The sequence below is a fragment of the Oncorhynchus mykiss genome, chromosome 12, assembly GCF_057628025.1.
Source record: "Oncorhynchus mykiss isolate SJ-2025 chromosome 12, ASM5762802v1, whole genome shotgun sequence".
Lineage (NCBI taxonomy): Eukaryota > Metazoa > Chordata > Actinopteri > Salmoniformes > Salmonidae > Oncorhynchus > Oncorhynchus mykiss.
The window spans coordinates 31,528,650-31,555,995 of record NC_143033.1 but is presented as its reverse complement, the minus strand read 5'-3'; the positions used below and the strand labels follow the sequence as shown (position 1 = coordinate 31,555,995).

General features: G+C 43.5%; 1 protein-coding gene across 5 annotated transcripts; it reads right to left on the bottom strand.

Annotated features, from left to right (window-relative positions):
* Positions 1-221: 221 nt before the first annotated feature.
* On the bottom strand, positions 222-26,410 carry igsf5a (immunoglobulin superfamily, member 5a). 5 transcript variants are annotated; one of them, XM_021623472.3, is made up of 9 exons: positions 26,248-26,410; positions 25,714-25,791; positions 15,637-15,948; positions 7,103-7,393; positions 3,633-3,746; positions 2,788-2,812; positions 2,587-2,678; positions 2,248-2,315; positions 222-1,743 (listed from the first exon to the last, which is right to left on the bottom strand). In XM_021623472.3, the coding sequence occupies exons 2-9, from the start codon at positions 25,754-25,756 to the stop codon at positions 1,636-1,638; spliced, it is 1,053 nt and encodes a 350-aa protein (XP_021479147.3). In that variant the 5' UTR covers positions 25,757-25,791; positions 26,248-26,410; the 3' UTR covers positions 222-1,635. The 5 variants fall into 5 exon arrangements, with proteins under 5 accessions (XP_021479147.3, XP_021479148.3, XP_090048385.1 ...); XM_021623473.3 differs by having other exon boundaries at positions 2,248-2,312; positions 26,248-26,405; XM_090192259.1 differs by lacking the exon at positions 15,637-15,948 and having other exon boundaries at positions 26,248-26,361.
* Between the last annotated feature and the right edge of the window lie 936 nt (positions 26,411-27,346).

The window sequence follows — 27,346 nt, the reverse complement described above, 5'->3', positions numbered from 1 at the left end:
TCAACCATCCTCTTTAATTGCTTCATAAGTCCAAGCAGCATTGTTATGCGACACCATGATGCAGATGATGTCATTTCAGATTAGAAAGCACTGAGATCCACTGATGCAGGCTGACCGATTGACTCTCCGTGGCTTTTACACCCCATGGCTTTTGGTCATTATTATTTACCATGCTTATGTTGCACTCTGAAACTTCATATTAGTCACGGTAATGTCCTTGGTAGGAAAATTAGAAAGTGTTTATTTGATTACATCATACATCACTACACTTGACCCGGTCAAAACAATTTGACATACTTCATCTGGTAAATCCCTACCTCACAATTACAAGATGTTGCATATTACAGTAAACAATTGTTAAATGGAATTGAGGTCACTCATATGGAATTGTTGTCATTTTTATTATAAATATATAATTGATTTATTATGATTAAGTTCTGTTTGAACAAAAAAGCCCATGATAATGTAGTTATTACACTATGATAATGATGGAAGACTCTTAAAGGAAACTTTGTTATGGGTAGTGTTAAAATACATTCCCTGGTTTTCCGGATGATTCCTGAAATTAAGAGGGAATAAGCAGGAAATGGAATCCGCCTTCCTGGATTTCTAGAAAACCTGGACATTTCTAGAAAGTTACAAGAATTTTGCAGCCCTAGTCTCGGGTAATTGCACTTCTCAATATGTCTCCCGAATCACATTGCATTCATGCCATTAACAAAATAGACCTACGGGGTAACATTCCAGGAGATAATAGGTTTGAACATTGATATATAGGCCTAAACCTGAATGGCTGGAGCAGAGAGAGTTCCAACAGACTCTGACACCTTCTTATGGGCTGAAGGGAATGTGGAGGATTCTCTCTGAGCACTTCAGCTCGCTGTCATAAATCTCTAGTTCAATCATGCTGAATTTATGAGGCCCACCACAATGCTATCTGGTACAGTAGATAGAAATGTGGCGGTGCTGGGGCTGTGGGGGGACAAGCTCTTAACCTAACAGAGTTATGGAGCCCTGTGCTCATGACGGAGTATTGAGAGGCAGGCCTTGGTGCATCAATCAGTTTGTCAGAGTTTCCATCACATTTACCTTACTGTCAAAGAGAATTTGGGTGCGTGCTTATGGACTAATTTACACCCAGTTTGCCATTTTATAAAACCCTATTGAAATGAATAGCTTGCTCAGTGTGACAATTATTTATCTTCCATGTACTTTAATAAACATTGGCCCCCTCCAGGTCTCCCTTGTGAAAGAGATCTTTCAACCTCAATTGGTCAACCTGGTTTTTCAAGTTTACACTGCTCCCAATACAGAAATTTAAAAAACAGATGATGTCCTTTACCCCTCTGATGTTCTCCTAAAACTCAAGGAGAATTTGTTTGGTTGGCATCATATGCTCCTGCCCTTAGTTGATATGGATGTGTTTTTACATTATTTGGCCTGGTAGGTTGCCCTACAAGCAAACCCTTCGAGGCTTAGTTCCAAAATAGAGGCACCACTTTGTTTCAAAAGTTGGGGAAGTTTCCAAAATGATAACATGAAGAGCAGAGAAGGGCAACATTAAAACATTTAGAGAACATTTGACATATTTTACAGCTTGATTCTGCTGTATGTGAGTAAGATTGTACAATTCCTTCACACAATAGTAACATGTCTGTGTTTCCTGACACCAGTTACACCCAGGATGTTGTATGCACTGGCATGGCCATTTTCTGCCTGGTTACCGTTGACAAGATCAGGAATCTGGTAAACAAAAGCAAAACATAGTTTACAGTGTACACTCTTCCCTACATGTGTCCCAAATGATGCATGTGGTTTACAGTTTATGTTTAACTTCTCCCATTTAGGTCATGAAAGAGCACAGTAACACTTTACAGCTCTCTCGCACTCTCTCTTTTAGGGTTTGATTCCCACTCGGGACCAGTACGAAAAAGTACATATGCATTCACTATTGTAAATCGCTCTGGATAAGAGTGTTTTCTAAATTACTAAAATGTAAAATAACTAATAATCTTCAGCTGAAAATGCAATCACCCTGAAATTCTTAGGTTATGACTTATTACAGTTGACTTTAATATTACATTTGTTAAGTTTTATGAGGTACTTCTTACCAGACTCATTACTGTAATGAAAACGAATCAATTACACTGTAAATAAATCATACAGAATAAATTGGCATCTGAACAAATGAATAAATCCACATCTAAATCTAGAGGCCACCTTATGTGTCAATGTATTATTACGTACCTCAAAATGTTTTGTATAGTTAGTCTGGATGTAACCACTGTCGTTGAATCCACTGTGGGTGACACCTGCTGTAAGAAAGATACATCTCAGTATTTTACCAGTGGAGCGTTTTCAGGGATAGATGAATGTGTACACATGTGACAGCATGGCTGTGAACATGTGACAGCAAGAGGCTGATATAAACATACCACGACATAACTTAAAGAATTTTGTTAACATTAAAAATGTGTTCTGTTAATCGAAAATGTCATTATAATCTGTGTGTAGGCATAAGTGCCTATGCGGGCGCAAGTGTGTGTTTGTGTGTGTGTGTGTAAAGACAGAAATGATAGCTCCTACTTGTTTGGCCGTCTATCACGTATGCAGGGTTTTCCTTGCCCTGTCTCTGTCCCACTGCACCACCACTCATCTCAATCTGGGACCTCGTTCTCCTGGGATACATCAAACACTTCACTGCAACAATCACACTATAAACCTCACATAATGATCAAGGTAACTGATCTGGTAATTGGGGACAAAATGGTAGCAGAACTCTCTTACCCCATTTCCTTCTGGTAGCTGGATTCTGAAATGAACCCCCGAGGGAAAATAATAATGAATCAGGTATAGACGTGTTGCTTTTGGTGATGGTAATTATGCCATGATGAATGTAGTAGGTCAAACTTTATTTGGATAGTCCATCTGTAGATGCTATCTACAGACTATCAGTAACATTTCAACTAACTATCTACTAACCCTAACACTAGCTCTAACCCTAACCTTAACCTTACCCTAACCCTTATTCTAAACCTAACCCTAACCTTAGCAAGCACTTGCTTATCAACAGATAGTTTGTTGATAGTATGACCATCAGTAGAGCATCTACAGATGGAAAATCCGGACTTTCTAAATCAAGTGTGACCGAATTAATTCTCCAACATTTATCTCTAGACATATAGGCCTATAGGTGTTATAGACCTATAGTCAGAGTTTTGATATTAGACCTCATGTGTACCCTTTCAGGCAGTGAGTAATCTATATCCACAAATTATCATACATTAACCTTTATACTCATTAGAAGGTTTACTGCAAGTCAACCTCTTTGTTAGCATCTCCTTGAAGTCTGTTGCTTGTTGAGCTTTCCTGTATGCATCGGACATATGAGAGGCAAGCAGCGGGAGCCAAACAGTCCTAACGTTACTATATTTTCTGACTGGTGTGTCCTGTATTTAGATGAAGGCCTCTGCATATATCTCACCCTGGCATTGTCCTAATAGAGGACCTCAGTCTACTTGTTTTCTACTTTCTTCAGTGAAACAGAGCAAGAGGCTCGATTTGGGCATGACTCCTGCTCCTTGGACTACAGGAGGTTTGACCTTGATACAAGCTAAAGAAAGGCTTCTTACTTGCTTCTTTTCTGCGTTTGCAGCAGAAGACGATTCCAAGGATGAGCAGCACCAGCAGAGCGAAGCCACCGATGGAACAAACGACAGCGATGAGCACAGTCCAGTCTTGGGGCTCTGGTGAAACAGTGGTCTCGAGATAAGTAAGAGTTAGTGAGTTAGTATGTATGGTTAGTAAATATCACAATGTAGACTGACATCTTAGCCTTAAACTCAGTTGGCTATTGAGACAGTAGGTTCTATTGTAAGTCCAACCTGCCACTAGTTGTTAATGTACTGAACCAATCAAATGTGTGACGGAGCTACAGAAAATTATACATGGCAATGTGCTCTTGGAAGAAATACACAACTTGTATCATGTAAGTATCTACCTGCATAAACAATTCATTCATTCACTTATTTATTAATGTAATAAGTAATTATGGAAAAATAATCACAGTCCCACAGAACAGTACAAAGGCATATGTTAAGGGAGGTAGCTCTTATCCTTTCTCAGAGGATTTTCTCACATTTTTTATTGCTCTAAAAATTGTAAGGCCAGCCAGGATCATCAGCTTTTAATTGTGATTTTTGGCAGCACCTCAACTTGGCCAGGAACCCATAAAATCCCTTTCCTGACTCAGCAAGGGTTCCCATTTCTAACAGTGTAAGCAGACCTCACTAAATCCTATCCATGTTGAAGGTACTGTCCAGGCTACTGGAAGTGACCAGACAGGGCCGGCACTATAGGCTGGCCGTAGGGGGAATGGCCCGCCCTACCTTACCTCGTTCCCTGTCCAAACATTTCAACATTGATCATTTATTTGATCGAGAAGCAAACAGAAAGACTGATTAATCTAAGATTGGTGAGATACGTGCAAAGGTAACCTGAGAAAGAATCCGAGCGATCAAAACGTATCTGATGCTGCCTGGCCAAAAAGAGTATTGCATATCATACTCTTTTTGGCCAGACAGCATCAGATACATGGGCTACACACAGTAAGACAGAAAAACACTATTTCGCACGCTCGGATGGTTTCTCTGGTGAGATAGTTTCAGTCACTTGCGAATTGAAGGAAAGTTGGCGGGTGCACAGGGTACTGTTTGGATCCTGGAATTATTTTGGACAAACGTGCGAAGGTAACCTACTTTTGAAGTGATTTGTTTGACAATCAGATTAAAACATCAGACTGGTTGTGTTCATGCACATTAAAATGTAAGATCATCAAGGACAACAACCACCCGAGCCACTGCCTGTTCACCCCACTACCATCCAGAAGGCGAGGTCAATACAGGTGCATCAAAGCTGGGACCGAGAGACTGAAAAACTACTTATATCTCAAGGCCATCAGACTGTTAAACAGCCATCACCAACACAGAGAGGCTGCTGCCTACATACAGACTCAAATCCATGGCCACTTTAATAAATGGATTACTATTCACTTTAAATAATGCCACATTAATAATGTTTACATTACTCATCTCATATGTATATACAGTTGAAGTCAGAAGTTTTCAAACATTTAGGTTGGAGTCATTAAAAATCGTTTTTCAGCCACTCCACAAATATCTTGTTAACAAACTATAGTTTTGGCATGTCGGTTAGGACATCTACTTTGTGTATGACACAAGTCATTTTTCCAACAATTGTTTACAGACAGATTATTAAGATTCACTTCTAATTCAATGTATCACAATTCCAGTGGGTCAGAAGTTTACATACACTAAGTTGACTGTGCCTTAACAGCTTGGAAAATTCCTGAAAATGATGTCATGGCTTTAGAAGCTTCTGATAGGCTAATTGACATCATTTGAGTCAATTGGAGATGTACCTGTGGATGTATTTCAAAGCCTACCTTCAAACTCAGTGCCTCTTTGCTTAACATCATGGGAAAATCAAAAGAAATCAGCCAAGACCTCAGAAAACAAATTGTAGACCACCACACATCTGGTTCCTCCTTGGGAGCAATTTCCAAACACCTGAAGGTACCACGTTCATCTGTTCAAACAATAGTACGCAAGCATAAACACCATGCGACCACGCAGCCATCATACCGCTCAGGAAGGAGATGCGTTCTGTCTCCTAGAGATGAACGTACTTTGGTGCGAAATGTGCAAATCAATCCCAGAACAACAGCAAAGGACCCTGTGAAGATGCTGGAGGAAACAGGTACAAAAGTATCTATATCCACAGAAAAATGAGTTCTATATCGACATAATGGCCGCTCAAGCAAGGAAGAAGCCACTGCTCCAAAACCGCCATAAAAAAGCCAGACTACGGTTTTCAACTGCACATGGGGACAAATATCGTACTTTTTGGAGAAATGTCCTTTGGTCTGATGAAACAAAACTATTTTTTTTATGGCCAAAAAGTTCTAACTATAGAACTATTTGGCCATAACGACCATTGTTATGTTCGGAGGAAAAAGGGGGAGGCTTGCAAGCCGAAGAACACCATCCCAACCGTAAAGTACGGGGGTGGCAGCATCATGTTGTGGGGTTGCTTTGCTGCAGGAGGGACTGGTGCACTTAGATGATGGAACCATGAGGAAGTAAAATTATGTGGACATATTGAAGCAACATCTCAAGACATCCGTCAGGAAGTTAAAGCTTGGTTGCAAATGGGTCTTCCAAATGGACAATGACCAAAAGCATACTTCCAAAGTTGTGGCAAAATGGCTTAAGGAAAACAAAGTCAAGGTATTGGAGTGGCCATCACAAAGCCCAAAGACCTCAATCCTATAGGAAATGTGTTGGCATAACTGAAAAAGCGTGTGCGAGCAAGGAGGCTTACCAACCTGACTCAGTTACACCAGCTTTGTCAGGAGGAATGGGACAAAATTAACCCAACTTATTGTGGGAAGCTTGTGGAAGGCTACCCCGAAACGTTTGACCCAAGTTAAACAATTTAAAGGCAATGCTCCCAAATACTAATTGAGTGTATGCAAACTCCTGACCCATTGGGAATGTGATGAAATAAATAAAAGCTGAAATAAATCACTCTCTCTGCTATTATTCTTATTCTTTACTAGGTTTAAATGTCAGGAATTGTGAAAAACTGAGTTTAAATGTATTTGGCTAAGGTGTATGAAAACTTCCGACTTCAACTGTACTATATTTTATACCACGTATTGCATCTTGCCTATGCTGCTCGGTCATCACTCATCCATATATTTATATGTACATATTTTTATTCCAGCCCTTTAGATTTGTATGTATTAGGTAGTTGTTGTGGAATTGTTCGATTATTTGTTGGATATTACTGCACTGTCGGAACTAGAAGCACAAGCATTTCTCTACACTTGCATTAACGTCTGCTAACCATGTGTATGTGACCAATAAAATTTGATTTGATACATTTCTACAGTTATATTACATGTATCTCCTATAAAAACGCATTTAAAAATGTGTGCATGCCCTTGTCCCGTGAACAAAACGTGCCCCCCTATGGAAATCAAATGCCTGTCTAACTGAAGAGTCAGAAGAGTTCTTACCAACCACCAGGTAGATGGAGCTGGACAGTGGGGTGGTCAGGGCAGATACGCTGGCCAGGCACTTCACTTGGACACTGTTGACCCCACGGACAGTGAGGAGGCTGATGGAGTTATACAGACTGTCCAGGGCCTCACTGCTACTGTTGTAGCTGTTCTGGTCCACCACGACCCCATCCACCACCCAGCTCACTGTGGGCTTAGGGAACCAACCAGAGGCCTCACACTGGACGATGGCCTGGTTGCCCTGGGCCACTGTCATGTTACCTCCCACAATCCTCACTGTGCCGCTCTCTGTGGAGACAGACAGAAGAGAACAGTCATCAACCGTGAGGGATGACATCTTACATGAAACACAATGAATATACTGTAGTGTTAATGTTGGACCACCTACAGAAGTGGATAATTCTACAGATGTTGGAACTTAATTTGAGCCAGTTTGCTTCAGCAGGAAAATAATCCTGCAACTATGTTCTAGTATGGTAAATGCTTCCTGAATGTCCTGACTTAACACTGGTCCCAGCTGAGGGTTGGCCACAATGTAAACAATCAATGTAATAGCGACATCCATTCAGTTGGATATTACTACTGCCTGCCTAGGAGTATTGATACATGGAGGGGAATATGTTTGTAATCAGGTAGGTCCAAATCAGGGGAATGAGAAGTCCATCCATGCACCATACTCTATATCAGGTGTGAAGGTCCAACCCAGATGCAGACCACGTCGAATAAACAATAGTTTAATATTCCAACGGGGGCAGACAATGGACAGGTCAAGGCAGGCAGGGCTCAGTAAACCAGAGGTGGGGCAACGGTACCGGGCAGCAGACAGGCTCAGGGAGACAAAGGGCTGTGAGACATGGGTTTGACTATGGAGACATGAAAGGTGAGATGAATACGAAGGGTAAGGGGCAACAGAAGATGAACAGCAGAGGGGCTAATGATCTTGGAGATGGGTAACGGGTCGATAAACCGGGGGGAGAGATTGCGGGAAGGGCAGATCCCGGGTAGATAGCCATACCTTCTGCCCGAGACGACACCGGGAAGCCAGGGTCCGATGGCGATCCGCTTGTTGTCGATACCTGGAGGTGGTCTTGAGGAGTGCTCTCTTCCAGGTACGACGACAGCGGTAGACAAACATCTGGGCAGAAGGTATGCCGACCTCCTCTTCCTGCTCAGGGAAGAGTGGGGGATGATACCCGAGGGAACATTCAAATGGTGATAGGCCTGTGGCAGATCAGGGAAGGATGTTGCGGGCGTAATCTACCCATACCAGCTGCTGGCTCCAGGTGGTGGGGTTGGCGGAGACCTGGCAGCGCAGGGTGGTCTCGAGGTCATGGTTGGCTCGCTCCGACTGGCCATTAGACTGGGGGTGGAACCCAGAGGACAGGCTGGCCGACGACCCAATGAGGGTGCAGAACACCTTCCAGAACCGGGATGAGAACTGAGGGCTGTGGTCAGAGACCATGTCCACGGGCAGTCCATGGATCCAGAAGACGTACTGCACCATGAGCTGGGCCGTCTCCTTGGCAAAGGGTAACTTGGGGAGAGGAATGAAGTGGGCGGCCTTGGAAAAGCGATCTACCACGGTCAGGATGGCGGTGTTGCCATCAGACGGGGGGAGACCCGTGATGAAGTCCAGGGAGATTGGGCCCACTCCAGGACCACGGAGTGGACAGCGTCAGGCACGAACATCCAGTTATCTGGGACCCCCTAGGGTTCGGCTGGTACTGCTGTGCCTCCCGAACCTGTTTCCCAATACCCCAGCTGAGTGCCGTCGCCAGTCACGAGATGGGAAGGATGGTCTCGGGCTCCGGGGTGGTAGCTGAGTGGTTATAGCGGTGAGACAGGGCATACGGCTTGACATTCTTGGAACCCGGCCGGTAGGAGAGGGAAAAGTTGAACCGGGTAAACAGCAGGGCCCATCTCGCCTGCCTGGAGTTGAGGCTCTTGGTGCTGCGGAGATACTCCAGGTTTTTGTCGTCGGTCCACACAATGAACGGATGTTCCGCCCCTTCGAGCCAGTGCCTCCATTCCTCCAATGCCATCTTCACTGCGAGAAGCTCCCGATTCCTCACATCGTAATTCCTCTCCATGGAGGTGAGGTGGTGGGAGAAGAAGGCGCAGGGATGTAGCTTAAAACGTGTTTGGGATAGTTGGGAAGGTAGCGTCCCACCTGGCCAACATCCGGTGAAATGGCAGAGCGCCAAATTCAAATTAAATAACAATAAATATTAAACTTTCATGAAATCACAAGGGCAATACATCAAAATAAATCTTAACTTGTTGTTAATCCAGCCAACGTGTCAGATTTCAAAAAGGCATTAAGGCGAAACAAACCATGCGATTATCTGAGGACAGCATCCAGCACACAAATGCATAAAAAATATTTTTCAACCAGGGAGTTGCGACACGAAAGTCAGAAATAGTGATATAATATATGCCTTACCTTTGAAGATCTTCTTCTGTTGGCACTCCAAAAGGTTTCAGTTACATTACAAATGGTCCTTTTGTTCGATATATTTCTTCTTTATATCGATAAAATCTCAGTTTAGCTGGTGCGCTTCAGTCAATAATTCACTCGGTTTCTATCAGTCAAAATGCATACAAAATTAATCCCAAACATTACCAATAAACTTATCCAAACAAGTCAATCAACGTTTATAATCAAGCCTTAGGTACCCTAATATGCAAACAAACAATACAATTTAAGACGGAGAATTGTTATTGTCTTTACCGGAGATAAACAAAAATAACGCGCTCTCGGCCATGCACATGGAAACACTACAGCCAAAATGGGAGCCCTTAGAAAAACTACTTCTTCTCCCACATTTTTCCAAAAACCAGCCTGAAACTCTTTCTAAAGACTGTTGACATCTAGTGGAAGCCCTAGGAACTGCAATCGGGCATGATTTCGCCCTATTATAAAAGTGCCAGCCATTGAAATCAGTGGTAGGATGAAAAAAACAGTTTTTGGGATGGTTTGTCCTCGTGGTTTCATCTGCCATTTCAGTTCTGTTATACTCAGAGACATTCTTTTAACAGTTGTAGAAACTTTGGAGTATTTTCTATCCAATTATATGCATATCCTAACTTCTGGGCCTGAGTAGCAGGCAGTTTACTTTGGGCACGCTTTTCACCGGAAGTCAAAATACCGCCCCCTATCCCAAAGAAGTGTTAAGGTCCAGGGCATTGGCCACCACAAACTGGAGGTGAACCCCAGGAAGCGTTGCAGCTGCACACTGGATGTAGGCTGAGGTCAATCCACCACCGCTTTCACCTTCTCGGGATCCATCTTGACGCTCCCAGCAGAGATGATGTAGCTCAGAAAGGGCATGGTGGAGCGATGGAACTCACACTTTTCCACCTTAACGAACAACTGGTCCTCCAGAAGGAGCTGGAGAACCTGCCGGACATGGAGCACGTGTTCTTGGGGGAAGCGGGAGAAGACGAGGATGTCATCAATGTAGACGAAGACGAACCGGTTCAGCATATCGCGGAGAACGTCATTCACCGGAGCTTGGAACACGGCAGGGGCGTAGGTGAGGCCAAAGAGCATGACCAGATATTCATAGTGGCCGCTGGCTGTGTTGAAGGCGGTCTTCCACTCGTCCCCCTCTCGTATCCGCAACAGGTGGTAGGCATTACTTAGATCCAGCTTGGAGAACACAGTGGCCCCCTGGAGCGGCTCGAAGGCTGCGGAAATGAGTGGAGTGGATGACTGTTCTTTACAGTGATGTCATTGAGTCCCTGGTAGTCAATGCACGGGCGCAGGATCTTCTCCACGAAGAAGAACCCTGCGCCAGTGGAAGAGGAAGAGGGACAGATAAATCCAGTATCTAGGGAGTCCCCAATGTAGTCCTCCATAGCATTGGTTTCCGGTCCCGACGGCGAGTACAGACTCCCCCGGCGAAGCGTGGTGCTAGGGAAAAGGTCAATCTCGCAGTCATAGGGGTGGTGTGGTGTAAGGGAAGTTGCCCAGGACTTGTTGTGACACCTCCCGGAGATCCTGGTATTCAGCGGGAATGGTGGAGAGATCCGGAACCACCACCAAGGACCCAGGAAGACATCCCGGGGCAGGTTATGCCGACTTCAGACAATGGGTGTGACAGAACGAATTCAAGCCCATGATGGCACCCGTAGACCAGTTGATGAGTGGATTGTGTCGCTGGAGCCAGGAGAATCCCAAAAACACGAGGATCTGGGGGGACTTGATGAGCAGGAACTGAACGGTCTTGCTGTGATTCCCTAACACACGTATGTTGATAGAAGTGGTATTATAGCTGACCCGACCAATAGAGCGCCCATCCAATGCTCTAACATCCATGGGAATGGAGAGAGGCTGAGTGGGGATATTCAGCTCAGAAGCCAGTGTGTCATCCAAAAAGCTCTCATCGGCCCCAGAGTCAAGGAGGACCCAAAGAGATTTGGACTGGTTTCCCCACAGCAGAATGACATATAAAGGGTTGTGAGTAAGGAAAGGAGAAAAGTCCCCCTAATAGCCCACCAGAGTACTCGCTCCTACCGGTGAGCCTGCGGTTTTACCGAGCACGAGGACACCAAATGACCCGCAACACAGACAGCTCCTTGTGCTGACACTGTGTTGCCATTCCCAGCCCTGACTAGCTGCATGGGCTTGGGAAACAGTGCCTTGGCCCTCCTCGGTGACTCTTGAGAAATGTAGGGAAATCTCGGGTGCTCTCGGCCACGGGACCGTCGGGGACTTCTGGCAGGACTCGGAGGCAAGGTGGAGTCCCTGGACGTGCGAGTGAAATCGAATTTCCTCTCGATCTGTCGTTCCCGCAATCGCCCATCGATGTGGATGGTCAAAGCGATGAGGGGGTCAAACTCTGTGGGTAACTCCCGAGCGCAAGCTCCTCCTTAACCTCCTCCGAGTTGCTGTGCAGGAACATGTCAAACAGTGGTTCCGCGGCCACAGTGCGGGCATCCTGTCGGAGCTGGATTAGCTTCCGGGCAGCTTCTCTCCAGGAGAAAGGGGCATAAAGGACCTCCTTCACCTCTCTCACGAACCCCTCCAGGCTCTCGCATATGGCCTGCTGCTGTTCCCATACAGCGGTAGCCCAGGTGAGATACCTTCCAGACATCAGCGTGATGAGGTAGGTTATTTTGGAGCAATCCGAGGGGAAGGAGGAGGGCTGAAGCTCGAAAATGAGGGCACACTAAGCTAGAAACACCTGACAGGTGCTCGGCTCTCCATTAAAGCTTTGCGCAGGAGGTAAATGGGGGAGGTGGAGTGGCCGGTGGGGAGGCATTGCTAACCGCCGAATTGCTGAGGCGCGTAGAATAAACAATAGTTTAATATTCCAACAGGGGCAGGCAATAGACAGGTCAAGGCAGGCAGGGGTCAGTAAACCAGAGGTATAAATACACAGGGGATAATGGGGAAGATGGGCGACACCTGGACGGGGGTGGAGACAATCACAAAGACAGGTGAAACAGATCAGTGTGTGACACCATAGGAACAAGACCAAATCAATATCCAACAAAGGTAATCCAATAGAGCCAGCAGGAGCCGCAATAAGATGAACAGTAAATTGTAACTGTGAATGTGTAAATGGCTTACCATCACCCAAGGCACTAGAGCAAGGAGTACAAAACAGAGTCAACCAAGGACGACCACACTCGCATGATGAGTGCCCTTGCCTGAGATTTGAAGACTTGCATTAGCTCCCTAAGCTACTGCATAGGTTTTAGCTCAGCAGGCTAGCAGGATAGTATTCTTATGGCACACAAGAGACCAGGGTTCATATTCTAGGTCAATCACACATTTTGCTGAAGTGCTAATAAAAACAGATGTCAGCTCTATAAAACAAAAAATGTCAAAAGAGTGTTCAGTAAAGATCAACTGAATTGAGAATATTCATTCCCGTTGCGATTTATGATCAAATACCAAAATGTTTTTCAACATCTTGTCTCCAGGCTGGAATCTTTGTCTCAGAACATCTGATGCCAAACTTTATTCCTCTCTTTTTTGTGTGAACTCTACCATGTGGAAATAGGCAAATTTTGCAAATAATGAGCCTCCCCCTATGCATGGTGCAACTCTTCAAAATAGTCCATAAATGCTGAGCCCTACAAGGCATTTGCATATCCACAGTGTGTTTCCCCTATGCTTGGTTGGTTCTTCTATCATTTTGGGGATAGAAAAGTCACCATAAGGATAGTAAAAAAACAGGACAATTCTCCCTCATGGGGACATTTCCAGCATGCCCATGAGGACAAAGGCTATTCTAAACTCAGGGGTTTGGTTTAGGGTTAGGGTTGCAATTAGGATTAGGGTCAGAATTTGGGTTAGGGCAAGGGGTTAGTGGTTAGGTTTAGATTTAGGGTTAAGGTCAGGAATTAGGTTTAGGTTAGGGTTACCGGTTAGGGTAAGTGATTAGGGAACATATTAATTGTAGTTCCACACGAGGATAGAAGAACATAACGTGTGCGTGTGTGTGTGTGTGTGTGTGTGTGTGTGTGTGTGTGTGTGTGTGTGTGTGGGATGCAGGAAAAACTCGCTGCTCTGAACTAAGCTGACCACTCTGTCTCCCATTCCATGTACCAAAATGCTGCCGTTGGTGAGGACATTCTCACCTTCACTGTTAAGGCGAGGCTGAAATTTCTACCAACAAAATATTATCTGCCACTCTGGTACCCTGCAAATCATGACCAAATCAGTATTCTACATGAGTCAAATAGAATGGAGTCTATTGTCCATGTTGTTAATGCACACAAGCATAAACATTCTTGTGTAAGGGGAAGCTGGTTTGATGTTGATGCCTTTGCCCAGAAGCTGCTTAAGTATCAGCCCATCGGGGAGATGCTTGGACAGCCTTCGGGTGTAGGTGCAAGATGGTGGTGCTGATATTTGTCAGTCTCGGCCACGTACACAGGATTGCAGTGCATGGCCTCCAGATTGCTGGCCTGACAAAAACAAGAGCAAAGCAGTTGGCTAGGTACTGCTCTGTTTTCGCTGTCATGTAAAAATCTTCTCAGCGTGAAATAGTTCCCAATCGTTCTGATTGTGACATCATGTTGTAACTTTCCCAGTCAATAATTGCACAAGCGGCTGAGCTCCTTTAGATGTTTCTCTCACACCCCCTCGCCCTTGATTTAGCTAGCTAGCTAACTAAAGTAACAAATATATGCAGTGTCAATCGAAAAAGTAGCGCCCAAGTCTTTGCAAACGCAAAAAATCTCTCCTCATGTCAATCCTCAGCACTTTGACGCGAGAGTCCGGGTATTTATATGCAGACCTCACGCCTCAACAAGCTTCTGATTGGTCCCTGGCCACCATTGATTTGCAGACATGTGAAGCAAGTTTTTATGCTGGGAGAGATATTACAGAATGACGTCACAATCAGAACACAATCAGAATGATCAGAACTATTGGGAACTATTTCAAGCTGGGAAGATTTTTAAATGACACTGGGCAGAAGGAGGTGCTTTCTGTACCCTTGAGTGCCATTCATACAGGGACCTTTGAATTGTTTGGATACTTTTTTTATGTAAACTTGATAGGTGAATTCAAATAAAGTATATAAAGTGTGTGTGGTGTGCGTGACTTGAGGAGATTGCGCTTCAAAGAAATGCTTACCATCAAAGTAAGCAGTAGAGTACAATTAACCATAATGCAAATCCTACAGCTCCCATCCACTAGTGTGTTTTACCTTACCCTTGTCTAGGAGCCAAAGCATACTTGCTGATTGGAAACAACGGATGCAAGGGTGGTGTACAAAGTATTGTGGTGTACAATGTTTCTCTGGGATCCATTGACCAGCACTGTATTTTCTCTGCACAATTGCTAATGTGTAGATCAGACCAGTAAGATTTTTGGCTACAGCAAAAAGACTTACGTTACATGGACTTGGTTCATTGGTTGTTTATTACACTAATCACTTTTGGCAACTGTGGCAAATTAGCTAGACAGAGAAAACTTTGAACGTCAGTTCAACGTCTGGTTTTGATTTACATTTGGTTGTGCTGACAATTAACGTGAACTCAATGTGAAATCCACCAAAAATGTCACCCTGCCCCAGTTACTCTGCAGTTTATTAATTTATTTTATTTAATCTCCTCAACAATGGTACTCTATCATTTCAGTAAAGGTGATTATTTAAATGAACTCCATATTCTAACCTTGGATTATATGGAAGCTCATCAAATGTATTTTAAAGAGTTATTTCTGTCTGAATCAGACTGTTCCATCTGCCAATACATGGATCCTTATTCCTGTGTTGATGATTAGCCAGGACCTGCTGAGAGAACAGATTATTATCCCTTTCTATGCTCAGAGTTTACAGTGTGCTACCACTTCTCTACTCTCTGATCTTACAGTGTATACTACTGCTCTCCAGAGCATAGGTCGGTCATTACACCACTGTCATCTATAGTGATACTGTATGTGCACAGCCTATACAGTGCAGGATGAGATGGGAAAAATACATTATTTAACTACTCTGCACATTTTGATTCCAGTAAAGGGCCAGTCTTCACTTCTAAGGATGAAATATTGAGGAATTGTTCCCAACCTTGGACAAAGAGCTTAGCGGTCTGGGTCGGCTTTTCCTGGACGCCACAGCTGACGTCACCAGAGTCGTTCCTCCAGACGTCCCGGATGATGAACTCCCAGCAGTATATGTCGGCGCTGGAGTAGTTTTTAACGGAGAAACGATGGTTGTGCTCAGACGCACCGGTTCCGCTGTTGATGGTGAGGACCAAAACAGTTTTAAGCATCCATGACATGGAGTACCAGGCCTCAGACAGGCTGATGTTAAACCGAGCCTCTGAGCCCCGCAGCACAGTCACATTCAGGGGCTCCAGCTGAGGGACTCCTGAGACTCCTGGAGAGGAGAGGAGAGGAGAGGAGAGGAGAGGAGAGGAGAGGAGAGGAGAGGAGAGGAGAGGAGAGGAGAGGAGAGGAGAGGAGAGGAGTGGAGAGGAGAGGAGAGGAGAGGATCATGGTGTGGTTAGAGCATCATGGTGTGGTTAGAGTTGGGGGTGAGAGGAGATAATGATTATCTATTTGTCATTTGTTATATTTGAGATCATTAAGTTTGCTGACGACACAACAGTTGTAGGCCTGATCACCGACAACAATGAGACGGCCTATAAGGAGGAAGTCAGAGAACTGTCCTTTGTGTGGTGCCAGGACAACAACCTCTCCCTCAATGTGAGCAAGACAAAGGAGCTGATCGTGGACTACAGGAAAAGGCCGGCCGAACAGGCCCCCATTAACATCAACAGTGCTGTAGTGGAGCGGGTCGAAAGTTTCAAGTTTCTTGGTTCCCACATCACCAACTAACTATCACGGTCCAAACATACCAAGACGGTCGTGGGGAGTGCACGACAAAACCTTTTCACCCCCAGGAGATTGAAAAGATTTGGCATTGGTCCCCAGATCCTCAAAAGGTTCTACAGCTGCACCATCCTGACAGGTTGCATCACCACCTGGTATGGCAACTGCTCGGTATTGGACCGTAAGGCACTACAGAGGGTAGTGAGAACAGCCCAATACATCACTGGGGCCAAGCATCCTGCCATCCAGGACCTATATAATAGGCGGTGTCAGAGGAAAGCTTATAAAATTGTCAGAGACTCCAGTCGCCCAAGTTATAGACTGTTTTCTCTGCTACTGCACGGCTAGCGGTACCGGAGCGCCAAGTCTAGCACCAAAAGGCTCCTCAACAGCTTCCACCCACAAGCCATAAGACTGCTGAACAATTCATGAAAACACCACCGGACAATTTACATTGACCTCTCCTCCCTTTTGTACACTCGCTGTTTGTTTGTTACCTATGCATAGTACCCCCCCCCCCCCCGCCAAGTCTAGCACCAAAAGGCTCCTCAACAGCTTCCACCCACAAGCCATAAGACTGCTGAACAATTCATGAAAACACCACCGGACAATTTACATTGACCTCTCCTCCCTTTTGTACACTCGCTGTTTGTTTGTTACCTATGCATAGTACCCCCCCCCCCCCCGCCAAGTCTAGCACCAAAAGGCTCCTCAACAGCTTCCACCCACAAGCCATAAGACTGCTGAACAATTCATGAAAACACCACCGGACAATTTACATTGACCTCTCCTCCCTTTTGTACACTCGCTGTTTGTTTGTTACCTATGCATAGTACCCCCCCCCCCCCCCCCCCCTGCACACACTGACTCGGTACCGGTGCCCCCTGTATATAGCCTCGTTATTGTTATTCTTATTGTGTTACTTTTATTATTACTTTTTATTTTAGTCTACTTGGTAAACATTTTGTTAATGGTTAATGTCTTGTAAGTAAGCATTTCACGATAAAGTCTAAACTTGTTGTATTCCGCGCATGTGACAAATAAATTGTATTTATTTAGATTTAATTTGATATATTTGGGAGTTGTTAGGTACAGTTTGCAAGATAAGCACAGATATGATAAGCTTTTGTTGAAGAACATTCACTACAGAGTAAAGTTGAAATAGTTATGAAAGGGCCAGCGTGACGATTGTTGTTTATGGCCCTATGTGGGGGGAATGGACTTAGAAACAATAAACTAATTCTGTTCACAAATCCTTGTTGTTGAGTGTAGTCAACTTGGCTGGTCTCCTTGGAGATGGACGTTCCCCTGAACTTATACATTTGTAATGATTCTGAGCCACTGCACCGCTCAAAAGGAGAGCTCAGAGCCACTTCCACTACTGCTACTACTGGGGTCGGACTGCTGCCACTATGACTTCTGCCGCTGCTACTTCCTGGTCCAAGAGGGTGGAGTGGAGTGGAGTGGAGTGGAGTGGAGTGGAGTGGTGCCGAACCGAACCGAACCGATGGTGCTCCAATGCCAGATGACTGATGCAACACATGCTATTTCCCAGAAATGGGATGATTGACTTTCCTAACCCTTGTGAGTGATTTGAGTGACTTGAGTGAGTGATTTGGCTTGGGGCCTTAGTACCTGTATTCTTGTCTTTGCTGCAAGTGCCACACCTTTAGAACAGTAAACCTCGAGAACCCTCTTGACTCATTATTCTGTCGATAGAACAAGTTCCTAACACAGTCTCAGGTGTTTGGAATGTTGGGCCTGTTTACACTCTGAGGTGCTCATTCATTACATAATAATAGATGCATTTTACAAAGCTCTTTTCATACAGACTACATCACTTTAAAAAAAATGCATCTAAGGAGCCCCATGAAGCTCCAATGAGACATGGATAGGCTTTCAGCAAAGTGACTTTCACTTTTACTTGAGTCATTTTCTATTAAGGTATCTTTACTTTTACTCAAGTATGACTATTGGGTACTTTTTCCACAACTGCTTGTAATGACAGAGTTGTGGGTTCGATTCTAACGAGGGACCAGTGTGAATGAAAATGTATGCAGTCACTACTGTAAGTCACTCTCGATAAGAGCATCTGCTAAATGACAAAAAAATGATGAGGCTACTTGTGGCTACTTTGAAGAATCTAAAATGTAAAATATATTTTGATTTATTGCACACTTTTGTGGTTACTACATGGTTCCATATGTGTTATTTCATAGTTTTGATGTATTCACTATTATTCTACAATGTACAAAATAGTAAAATAAAGAAATACCATTGAATGAAACGTCCTCTCACTGTCAGCTGTGTTTATGTTCAGCACAATTAACATGTGTAAACATTTGTATGAACATAACAAGATTCAACAACTGAGACATACAGTGCCTTGCGAAAGTATTCGGCCCCCTTGAACTTTGCGACCTTTTGCCACATTTCAGGCTTCAAACATAAAGATATAAAACTGTATTTTTTTGTGAAGAATCAACAACAAGTGGGACACAATCATGAAGTGGAACGACATTTATTGGATATTTCAAACTTTTTTAACAAATCAAAAACTGAAAAATTGGGCGTGCAAAATTATTCAGCCCCCTTAAGTTAATACTTTGTAGCGCCACCTTTTGCTGCGATTACAGCTGTAAGTCGCTTGGGGTATGTCTCTATCAGTTTTGCACATCGAGAGACTGAATTTTTTTCCCATTCCTCCTTGCAAAACAGCTCAAGCTCAGTGAGGTTGGATGGAGAGCATTTGTGAACAGCAGTTTTCAGTTATTTCCACAGATTCTCGATTGGATTCAGGTCTGGACTTTGACTTGGCCATTCTAACACCTGGATATGTTTATTTTTGAACCATTCCATTGTAGATTTTGCTTTATGTTTTGGATCATTGTCTTGTTGGAAGACAAATCTCCGTCCCAGTCTCAGGTCTTTTGCAGACTCCTTCAGGTTTTCTTCCAGAATGGTCCTGTATTTGGCTCCATCCATCTTCCCATCAATTTTAACCATCTTCCCTGTCCCTGCTGAAGAAAAGCAGGCCCAAACCATGATGCTGCCACCACCATGTTTGACAGTGGGGATGGTGTGTTCAGGGTGATGAGCTGTGTTGCTTTTACGCCAGACATAACGTTTTGCATTGTTGCCAAAAAGTTCAATTTTGTTTTTTTCTGACCAGAGCACCTTCTTCCACATGTTTGGTGTGTCTCCCAGGTGGCTTGTGGCAAACTTTAAACAACACTTTTTATGGATATCTTTAACAAATGGCTTTCTTCTTGCCACTCTTCCATAAAGGCCAGATTTGTGCAATATACGACTGATTGTTGTCCTATGGACAGAGTCTCCCACCTCAGCTGTAGATCTCTGCAGTTCATCCAGAGTGATCATGGACCTCTTGGCTGCATCTCTGATCAGTCTTCTCCTTGTATGAGCTGAAAGTTTAGAGGGACGGCCAGGTCTTGGTAGATTTGCAGTGGTCTGATACTCCTTCCATTTCAATATTATCGCTTGCACAGTGCTCCTTGGGATGTTTAAAGCTTGGGAAATCTTTTTGTATCCAAATCCGGCTTTAAACTTCTTCACAACAGTATCTCGGACCTGCCTGGTGTGTTCCTTGTTCTTCATGATGCTCTCTGCGCTTTTGACGGAACTCTGAGACTATCACAGTGCAGGTGCATTTATACGGAGACTTGATTACACACAGGTGGATTGTATTTATCATCATTAGTCATTTAGGTCAACATTGGATCATTCAGAGATCCTCACTGAACTTCTGGAGAGAGTTTGCTGCACTGAAAGTAAAGGGGCTGAATAATTTTGCACGCCCAATTTTTCAGTTTTTGATTTGTTAAAAAAGTTTGAAATATCCAATAAATGTCGTTCCACTTCATGATTGTGTCCCACTTGTTGTTGATTCGTCACAAAAAAATACAGTTTTATATCTTTATGTTTGAAGCCTGAAGGGTGGCAAAAGGTCGCAAAGTTCAAGGGGGCCGAATACTTTCGCAAGGCACTGTAAACTGAACAAGTTCCACAGACATGTGACTAACAGAAATGGAATAATGTGTCCCTGAACATAGGGGGGGGGGGGGGTCAAAATCAAAAGTAACAGTCAGTATCTGGTGTGGCCACCAGCTGCATAAAGTACTACAGAGCATCTCCTCCTCATGGACTGCACCAGATTTGCCAGTTCTTGCTGTGAGATGTTACCCCACTCTTCTAAGGCACCTGCAAGTTCCCGGACATTTCTGGGGGGAATGGCTCTACTCCTCACCCTCCGATCCAACAGGTCCCAGACGTGCTCAATGGGATTGAGATCCGGGCTCTTCGCTGGCCATGGCATAACACTTCCTGCTGATTGCGGGAAATCATGCACAGAACGAGCAGTATGGCTGGTGGCATTGTCATGCTAGGGGGTCATGTCAGGCTGAGCCTGCAGAAAGGGTACCACATGAGGGAGGAGAATGTCTTCTTTGTAACGCACAGCGTTGAGATTGCCTGCAATGACAACAAGCTCAGTCCGATGATGCTGTGACACACCGACCCAGACCATGACCAACCCGAAACCTCCAAATTGATCCCGCTCCAGAGTACAGGCCTCGGTGTAAAGCTAATTCTTTCGACTATAAACGCGAATCTGACCATCACCCCTGGTGAAACAAAACCGCAACTCGTCAGTGAAGAGCACTTTTTGTTTTGCCAGTCCTGTCTGGTCCAGTGACAGTGGGTTTGTGCCTATAGGCGATGTGGTTGCCGGTGATGTCTGGTGAGGACCTGCCTTACAACAGGCCTACAAGCCCTCAGTCCAGCCTCTCTCAGCCAATTGCGGACAGTCTGAGCACTGATGGAGGGATTGTGCATTCCTGGTGTAACTTGGGCAGGTGTTGTTGCCATCCTGTACATGTCCCTCAGGTGTGATGTTCGGATGTACCAATCCTGTGCAGGTGTTGTTACATGTGATCTGCAACTGCGAGGACGATCAGCTGTCCGTCCTGTCTCCCTGTAGCGCTGTCTTAGGCATCTCACAGTACGGACATTGCAATTTATTGCCCTGGCCACATATGCAGTCCTCATGCCTCCTTGCAGCATGCCTAAGGCACATTCACGCAGATGAGCAGGGACCCTGGGCATCGTTCTTTGGTGTTTTTCAGAGTCAGTAGAAAGGCCTCTTTAGTATCCTACATTTTCATAACTGTGACCTTAATTGCCTGCCGTCTGTAAACTGTTAGTGTCTTAACGACCATTCCACAGGTGCATGTTCATTAATTATTCATGGTTCATTGAACAAGCATAAGAAACAATGGTTAAACCCTTTACAATGAAGATCTGTGAAGTTATTTGGATTTTTACTAATTATCTTTGAAAGACAGGGTCCTGAAAAAGGGACGTTTCTTTTTTTGCTGAGTTTATATTTAAATATTTCCAATTTCATAAAATGTTGTTACATGTAGTCTTTTGGTTCAACCGTAATGCATAATAAACATGATCAACAGAGGGAACATATTGGGTGTACTCTGATAAGGTGGAGAAAGAATACATTCATTTACAAGACCTGTTCACAGAAAATATAATTTGTCATAAGATGGGCCTGAGATCAAAGTCAATATTCAGACCACTAGGGGTAAATGTGTTTAAAATAGGACATCCAGTAGGCCTCCCCCTAGTAGTTGGATCTCCATGTTACCTCCTCTCCTTGGTAGAGCAACATGCTCAATGCCTGTGTATTTGAGGGAGGAATTGGGATGGTTAGCTTCAACAAAGTAAGCTGCTATTGGATTGTTAGTGTTCTTACACCTGATAGAGCTGCGGTGTTCAGCTATGCATTATTTTAATTGTCTTTTTGTTTGTCCTACCTGGCTTTCCCACATGTACAGGTGATGAGATAGATTACTCCCGTTGTCTTGCATGAGATGATACCCCTAACAGGAATTTTTCAACCTCTATGTGGGAGTCTGAAGAAGGATGTTGTTCTAGTGCTATTGCGCTGTGCACATGAGCCACATTTGTAGTTCCCATTTGGAATGGGTGTCAAGAGTGTCTGAGTGAGCTCAAGGGGCAGGTCAGATCTCACCAAGTTATCTACATTATTGTGACCATGCTTATAGACCACCAGTGGAGGCTCCTTGAAGAGGTGTGCAATTGTTTTGTCTGATTGCAAAATATGCCAGTGCTTTTTCAGGATTGCTTTCATTTTCTCAGAACACTTGTTGTACTTAGTGCAAAACACCATTGTTTTTTGTCTTTGATTTAGTTGTTAGCAATTCCTCTCTTGGTTTTTGAGATATTTTCATCATTGCAGCATTAAGAGTTTTGTCCTTGTAGCCTCTCATTTTGAATGTATCTGTCATTGTCTTAGCATTGTTGTCAAAATCTGACTGGTGGCCACAGATTCGTTTAACTCTGCATAACTGGCTATATGGTAGACCATTCTTGAGGGGAAGGGGATGCATACTATCCGCACATACTGTAGCAGGGTACCTTTTGCAGAATATCAGTCTGTCCCTTATGTTTTCCTGGAGAGAAGTGGCTTCTTTGCTGCCCTTCTTGACACCAGGCCATCCTTCAAAAATCTTACCACTGTGCGTGCAGATGCATTCACACCTGCCTGCTGCCATTCCTGAGCAAGCTCTGTACTGGTGGTGCCCCGACCCCACAGCTGAATCAACCTTAGGAGACAGCCCTGGACTTTCTTGGGCACCCTGAAGCCTTCTTCACAACAATTGAACCGCTCTCCTTGAAGTTCTTGATGATCCGATAAATGGTTGATTTAGGTGCAATCTTACTGGCAGAAATATCCTTGCCTGTGAAGCCCTTTTTGTGCAAAGCAATGATGGCGGCACATGATGTCAGCTGGTCCTTTTGTGGCAGGGCTGAAATGCAGTGGAAATGTTTTGGGGGGATTCAGTTCATTTGCATGGCAAAGAGGGACTTTGCAATTCATCTGATAACTCTTCATAACATTCTGGAGTATTTGCAAATTGCCATCATACAAACTGAGGCAGCAGACTGTGAAAATTAATGTTTGTGTCATTCTCAGAACTTTTAGCCACGACTGTACATAACCTGGTTCAAGCATTTATGACATTACCCTGAAGAAGGCACAGCGATGCCGAAACGTTGGTGGGTTTTTTTAAATACTGGGAGGTTATACATATGGAGTGTGCGAGTCTCTTTGTTATTATAGTAAAGTACTTAAGTAGAAATACTTTAAAGTACTACTTAAGTGTTTTTTGATGTATCTTTACTTCACTTTACTATTTATTTTTTTGACTACTTTTACTTCACTACATTACTTAAGAAAATAATGCACCTTTTACTCCATACATTTTCCCTGACACCCAAAAGTATTCGTCACATTTTGAATGCTTAGCAGAACAGGAAAATGGTCCAATTGACGTACTTACCAACAGAAAATCATTGATCATCCATACTGCCTCTGATCTGACGGACTCATTAAACACATATGCTTCGTTTGTAAATTATGTCTAAATGTTGGTGTGCCCCTGGCTATCCGTAAAAATAAAAACTGGTGCCGTCTGATTTGCATAAAATAAGTCATTTTGATACTTAAATATATTTTATTAATTACATTTACTTTTGTTACTTAAGTATATTTAAAACCAAATCATTTTAGACTTTTACTCAAGTAGTTTTTACTGGGTGACACACTTTTACTATATATTTTTTATTTTTCTATTAAGGTACAGTGCCTTCGGAAAGTATTCAGACCCCTTTACTTTTTCCACATTTTGTTACATTACAGCCTTTTCCAAAATTTATGAAATTGTTTTTTTCCCTCATCAATCTACACACAATACCCCATAATGACAAAAAAATGTAAATATCACATTTACATACTGTAAGTATTCAGACCCTTTACTCAATACTTTGTTGAAGCACCTTTGGCAGCAAATACAGCCTCGAGTCTTCTTGAGTATGACGCTACAAGCTCGTCACACATGTACTTGGGGAGTTTCTCCCATTCTTCACTGTAGATCCTCTTCAAGCTCTGTCAGGTTGGAAGGGGAGCGTAGCTGCAAAGCTATTTTCAGGTCTCTCCAGACATGTTCAATCGGGTTCAAGTCCGGGCTCTGGCTGGGCACTCAAGGACATTCAGAGACTTGTCCTGAAGCCACTCATGCGTTGTCTTGGCTGTGTACTTAGGGTTGTGAACTTTCGCACCAGGCTGAGGTCCAGAGCGCTCTGGAGCAGGTTTTCATCAAGGATCTCTCTCTGTACTTTGATCTGTTCATCTTTCCCTCGATCCTGACTAGTCTCCCAGTCCCTGCCGCTAAAAAATATCCCTACAGCATGATGCTGCCACCACCATGCTTCACCGTAGGAATGGTGCTAGGTTTCCTCCAGAAATGAAACTTGGCATTCAGGTCAAATAGTCTTGGTTTCATCAGACCAGAGAATCTTGTTTCTCGTGGTCGGAGACCTTAAGGTGCCCCATGCAACATTTTGAACTGATACAGTATCGCCTGTCTCCATGCTTGACAAAATTCATCAGCTTACAGCGAGTGTATCAATGAAATTCAGATAATGAGTGGAATATATTTGCATATATAACCAAAGTATTTCAGCAGTGAATTGTACACTGCACTCCAAATGGTAGCACACAAGAGTGAAGCACACTGGCTGATGGAGAATGATGTACAGTATTTACAACCACATCCATATATGATTTGGTTTTACCTTCTAACATAAATTGATGTCAAATTGATACATTTATGAGGTACAAATATATAAATGTACTCAGTCAATCAAACATGTGCTTCGAGTTTTGAAACATGAGCCATTTTGATGATCTGTTTAGATTTCTGTGCTTAGAGTTGTGAAAATGTACCAGCACTATCCTGATGAGGCCTGACTCATAAAGTTTCCTTAAGAAGGAAGCAATATTATAGCCTGGTGTAGTCAACGTAAAGCCGTATCCATTAGGCATGTTAAATTAGAGACCTGTATTTCTCTGCATGGCTGTGATAAACACGAGAAGGCCTCCATGCGAAATGAACAGCTTTAATCACTCCCAAACGAGACCAGTCTAACTAGGGCAAGATGAAGCCAGGGATAAATGATATGCTGAGCTGGGTTCTAATGCTCGTTCAGTGAAATAGAGTTGGATGTTTATTCACTATTATCTATTCTCATGAACAGGGAAATGTTTGGGTAATCCCAATTGCGACGTCAACTATGGATTTTGTCCCCATCCTATCATATTCAGTAGATTTGTTTCAATTGTGAGTATATGGGATAGCGCAATGTAGTGTGTCAAATGTGTATATGTGTGCATAAAATATTGAGGTCTGCTCACCTGTTGCATAGAGTAAAAGCAACCTGAAGAAAACACTGGCCATGTTGCCCAGGTAACAGTCATGCTAATATTCCCTGCCTGTAATATAAAAACAAAAAAGACAATGGCATGGAAACAACACAGCGGGCAGCAAAATACTGTACACATTCAAACAGACCTGAGCTCTGAACTACATTTTTCACCAAGGAATGTTGTGCGATGAACTCCCCTGTTCACAAAAACACATACATTCTCTGATTGATCTCTGATCAAAGACTCACTACAGCCCAACCACAGAACAGAAACATTATATCTTAATAACTTATCTTCTCGAACAAACATTAATCAAACAAAATATATTATTGAAACAATAATAATTTCAATAATTGCAGTCTCATAGATCTGTCCATTCAGAGTACCGACAGAATCATACTTCCTCCCTAAGTCTTTCCCTCAACAACAACAAACAAGATCATTCTGAAATTGCATTTTTCTTTAGGAAATATTCCTACTGAGATCCAATGTACATCGACATACATCATTCTAATAACTTACTTGTTGAAGACTCTTAGAGCGATGACTAAAATGGATCCAAGGTTAATTTCCTGTTGAATCAGACCTAGTAAATAGAGGGACTCCACCTTCAGGTGAAACCAAATGTAGCTTCACTCCCCCATATACATCTACCTCTACAGAGAGCAAGGTCCACCCATGTAACAGTTCCCTTATCAGTCACACTTGCATGAGGGAGTGCTTAAGCGTTTGTTTGAGTGTGTGTCACAGTTTCACCTTCTTGCATAGTGATTATTGGCATAGTTAAGCTTGCTGGTAGAGCAGAAGGTTACCAGAGAGTCAACTGAGGTAGGTTGTCTACCCAACAGATTACCTTAGGGGGCTTTGATCCCTACATGACACATCTGGGATATCGTCTGGGGTGAATAATACCACAGAGCGGTGGTGTTGTGACACAAACACACAACAGCCTTTAAGCAGACACACCCATGTGTTGCATTCGCTGCCATGTTTTAGTGTAAGTACAGCAATTTCAATCTGAGGTTTTTCAACATGGGGCCACATACTTCTGACCCAGATACAGTGCCTTTGGAAAGTATTCAGACTCCTTGACTTTTTCCACATTTAGTTACCTTACATCCTTATTCTAAAATTGATTAAATAAATAAAAATCCTCAGCAATCTACACAAAATACCGCATAATGACAAAGCAAAAAAAAGGTTGTTAGCTATTTCTGCAAAACACATTTAAAACAAAAAATTGAGCTCAGGTATATCCTGTTTCCATTGATCATCCTTGAGATGTTTCTTCAACTTGATTGGAGTCCACCTGTGGTAAATACAATTGATTGTACATGAGTTGGAAAGGCACATGCCTGTCTATATAAGGTCCCACAGTTGACAGTGTATGTCAGAGCAAAAACCAAGCCATGAGGTCGGAGGAATTCTCTGTAGAGCTCCGAGACAGGATTGTGTCAAGGCACAGATCTGGGGAAGGGTACCAAAACATTTCTGCAGCATTGAAGGTGCCCAAGAACACAGTGGTCTCCATCATTCTTAAATGGAAGAAGTTTTGAACCACCAAGACTCTTCCTAGACCTGGCCGCCTGGCCAAATTGAGCAATCGGGGGAGAAGGGCCTT

Excerpts from the sequence above, each read along its gene's own strand:
- igsf5a (XM_021623472.3), bottom strand. The coding sequence starts at position 25,756 with ATGGCCAGTGTTTTCTTCAGGTTGCTTTTACTCTATGCAACAG. Across the intron at positions 7,394-15,636 it reads CGCTAAGCTCTTTGTCCAAG|AGAGCGGCACAGTGAGGATT; the intron begins GTTGGGAACAAT and ends CTGTCTCCACAG. Across the intron at positions 1,744-2,247 it reads ACTATACAAAACATTTTGAG|ATTCCTGATCTTGTCAACGG; the intron begins GTACGTAATAAT and ends TTTGTTTACCAG.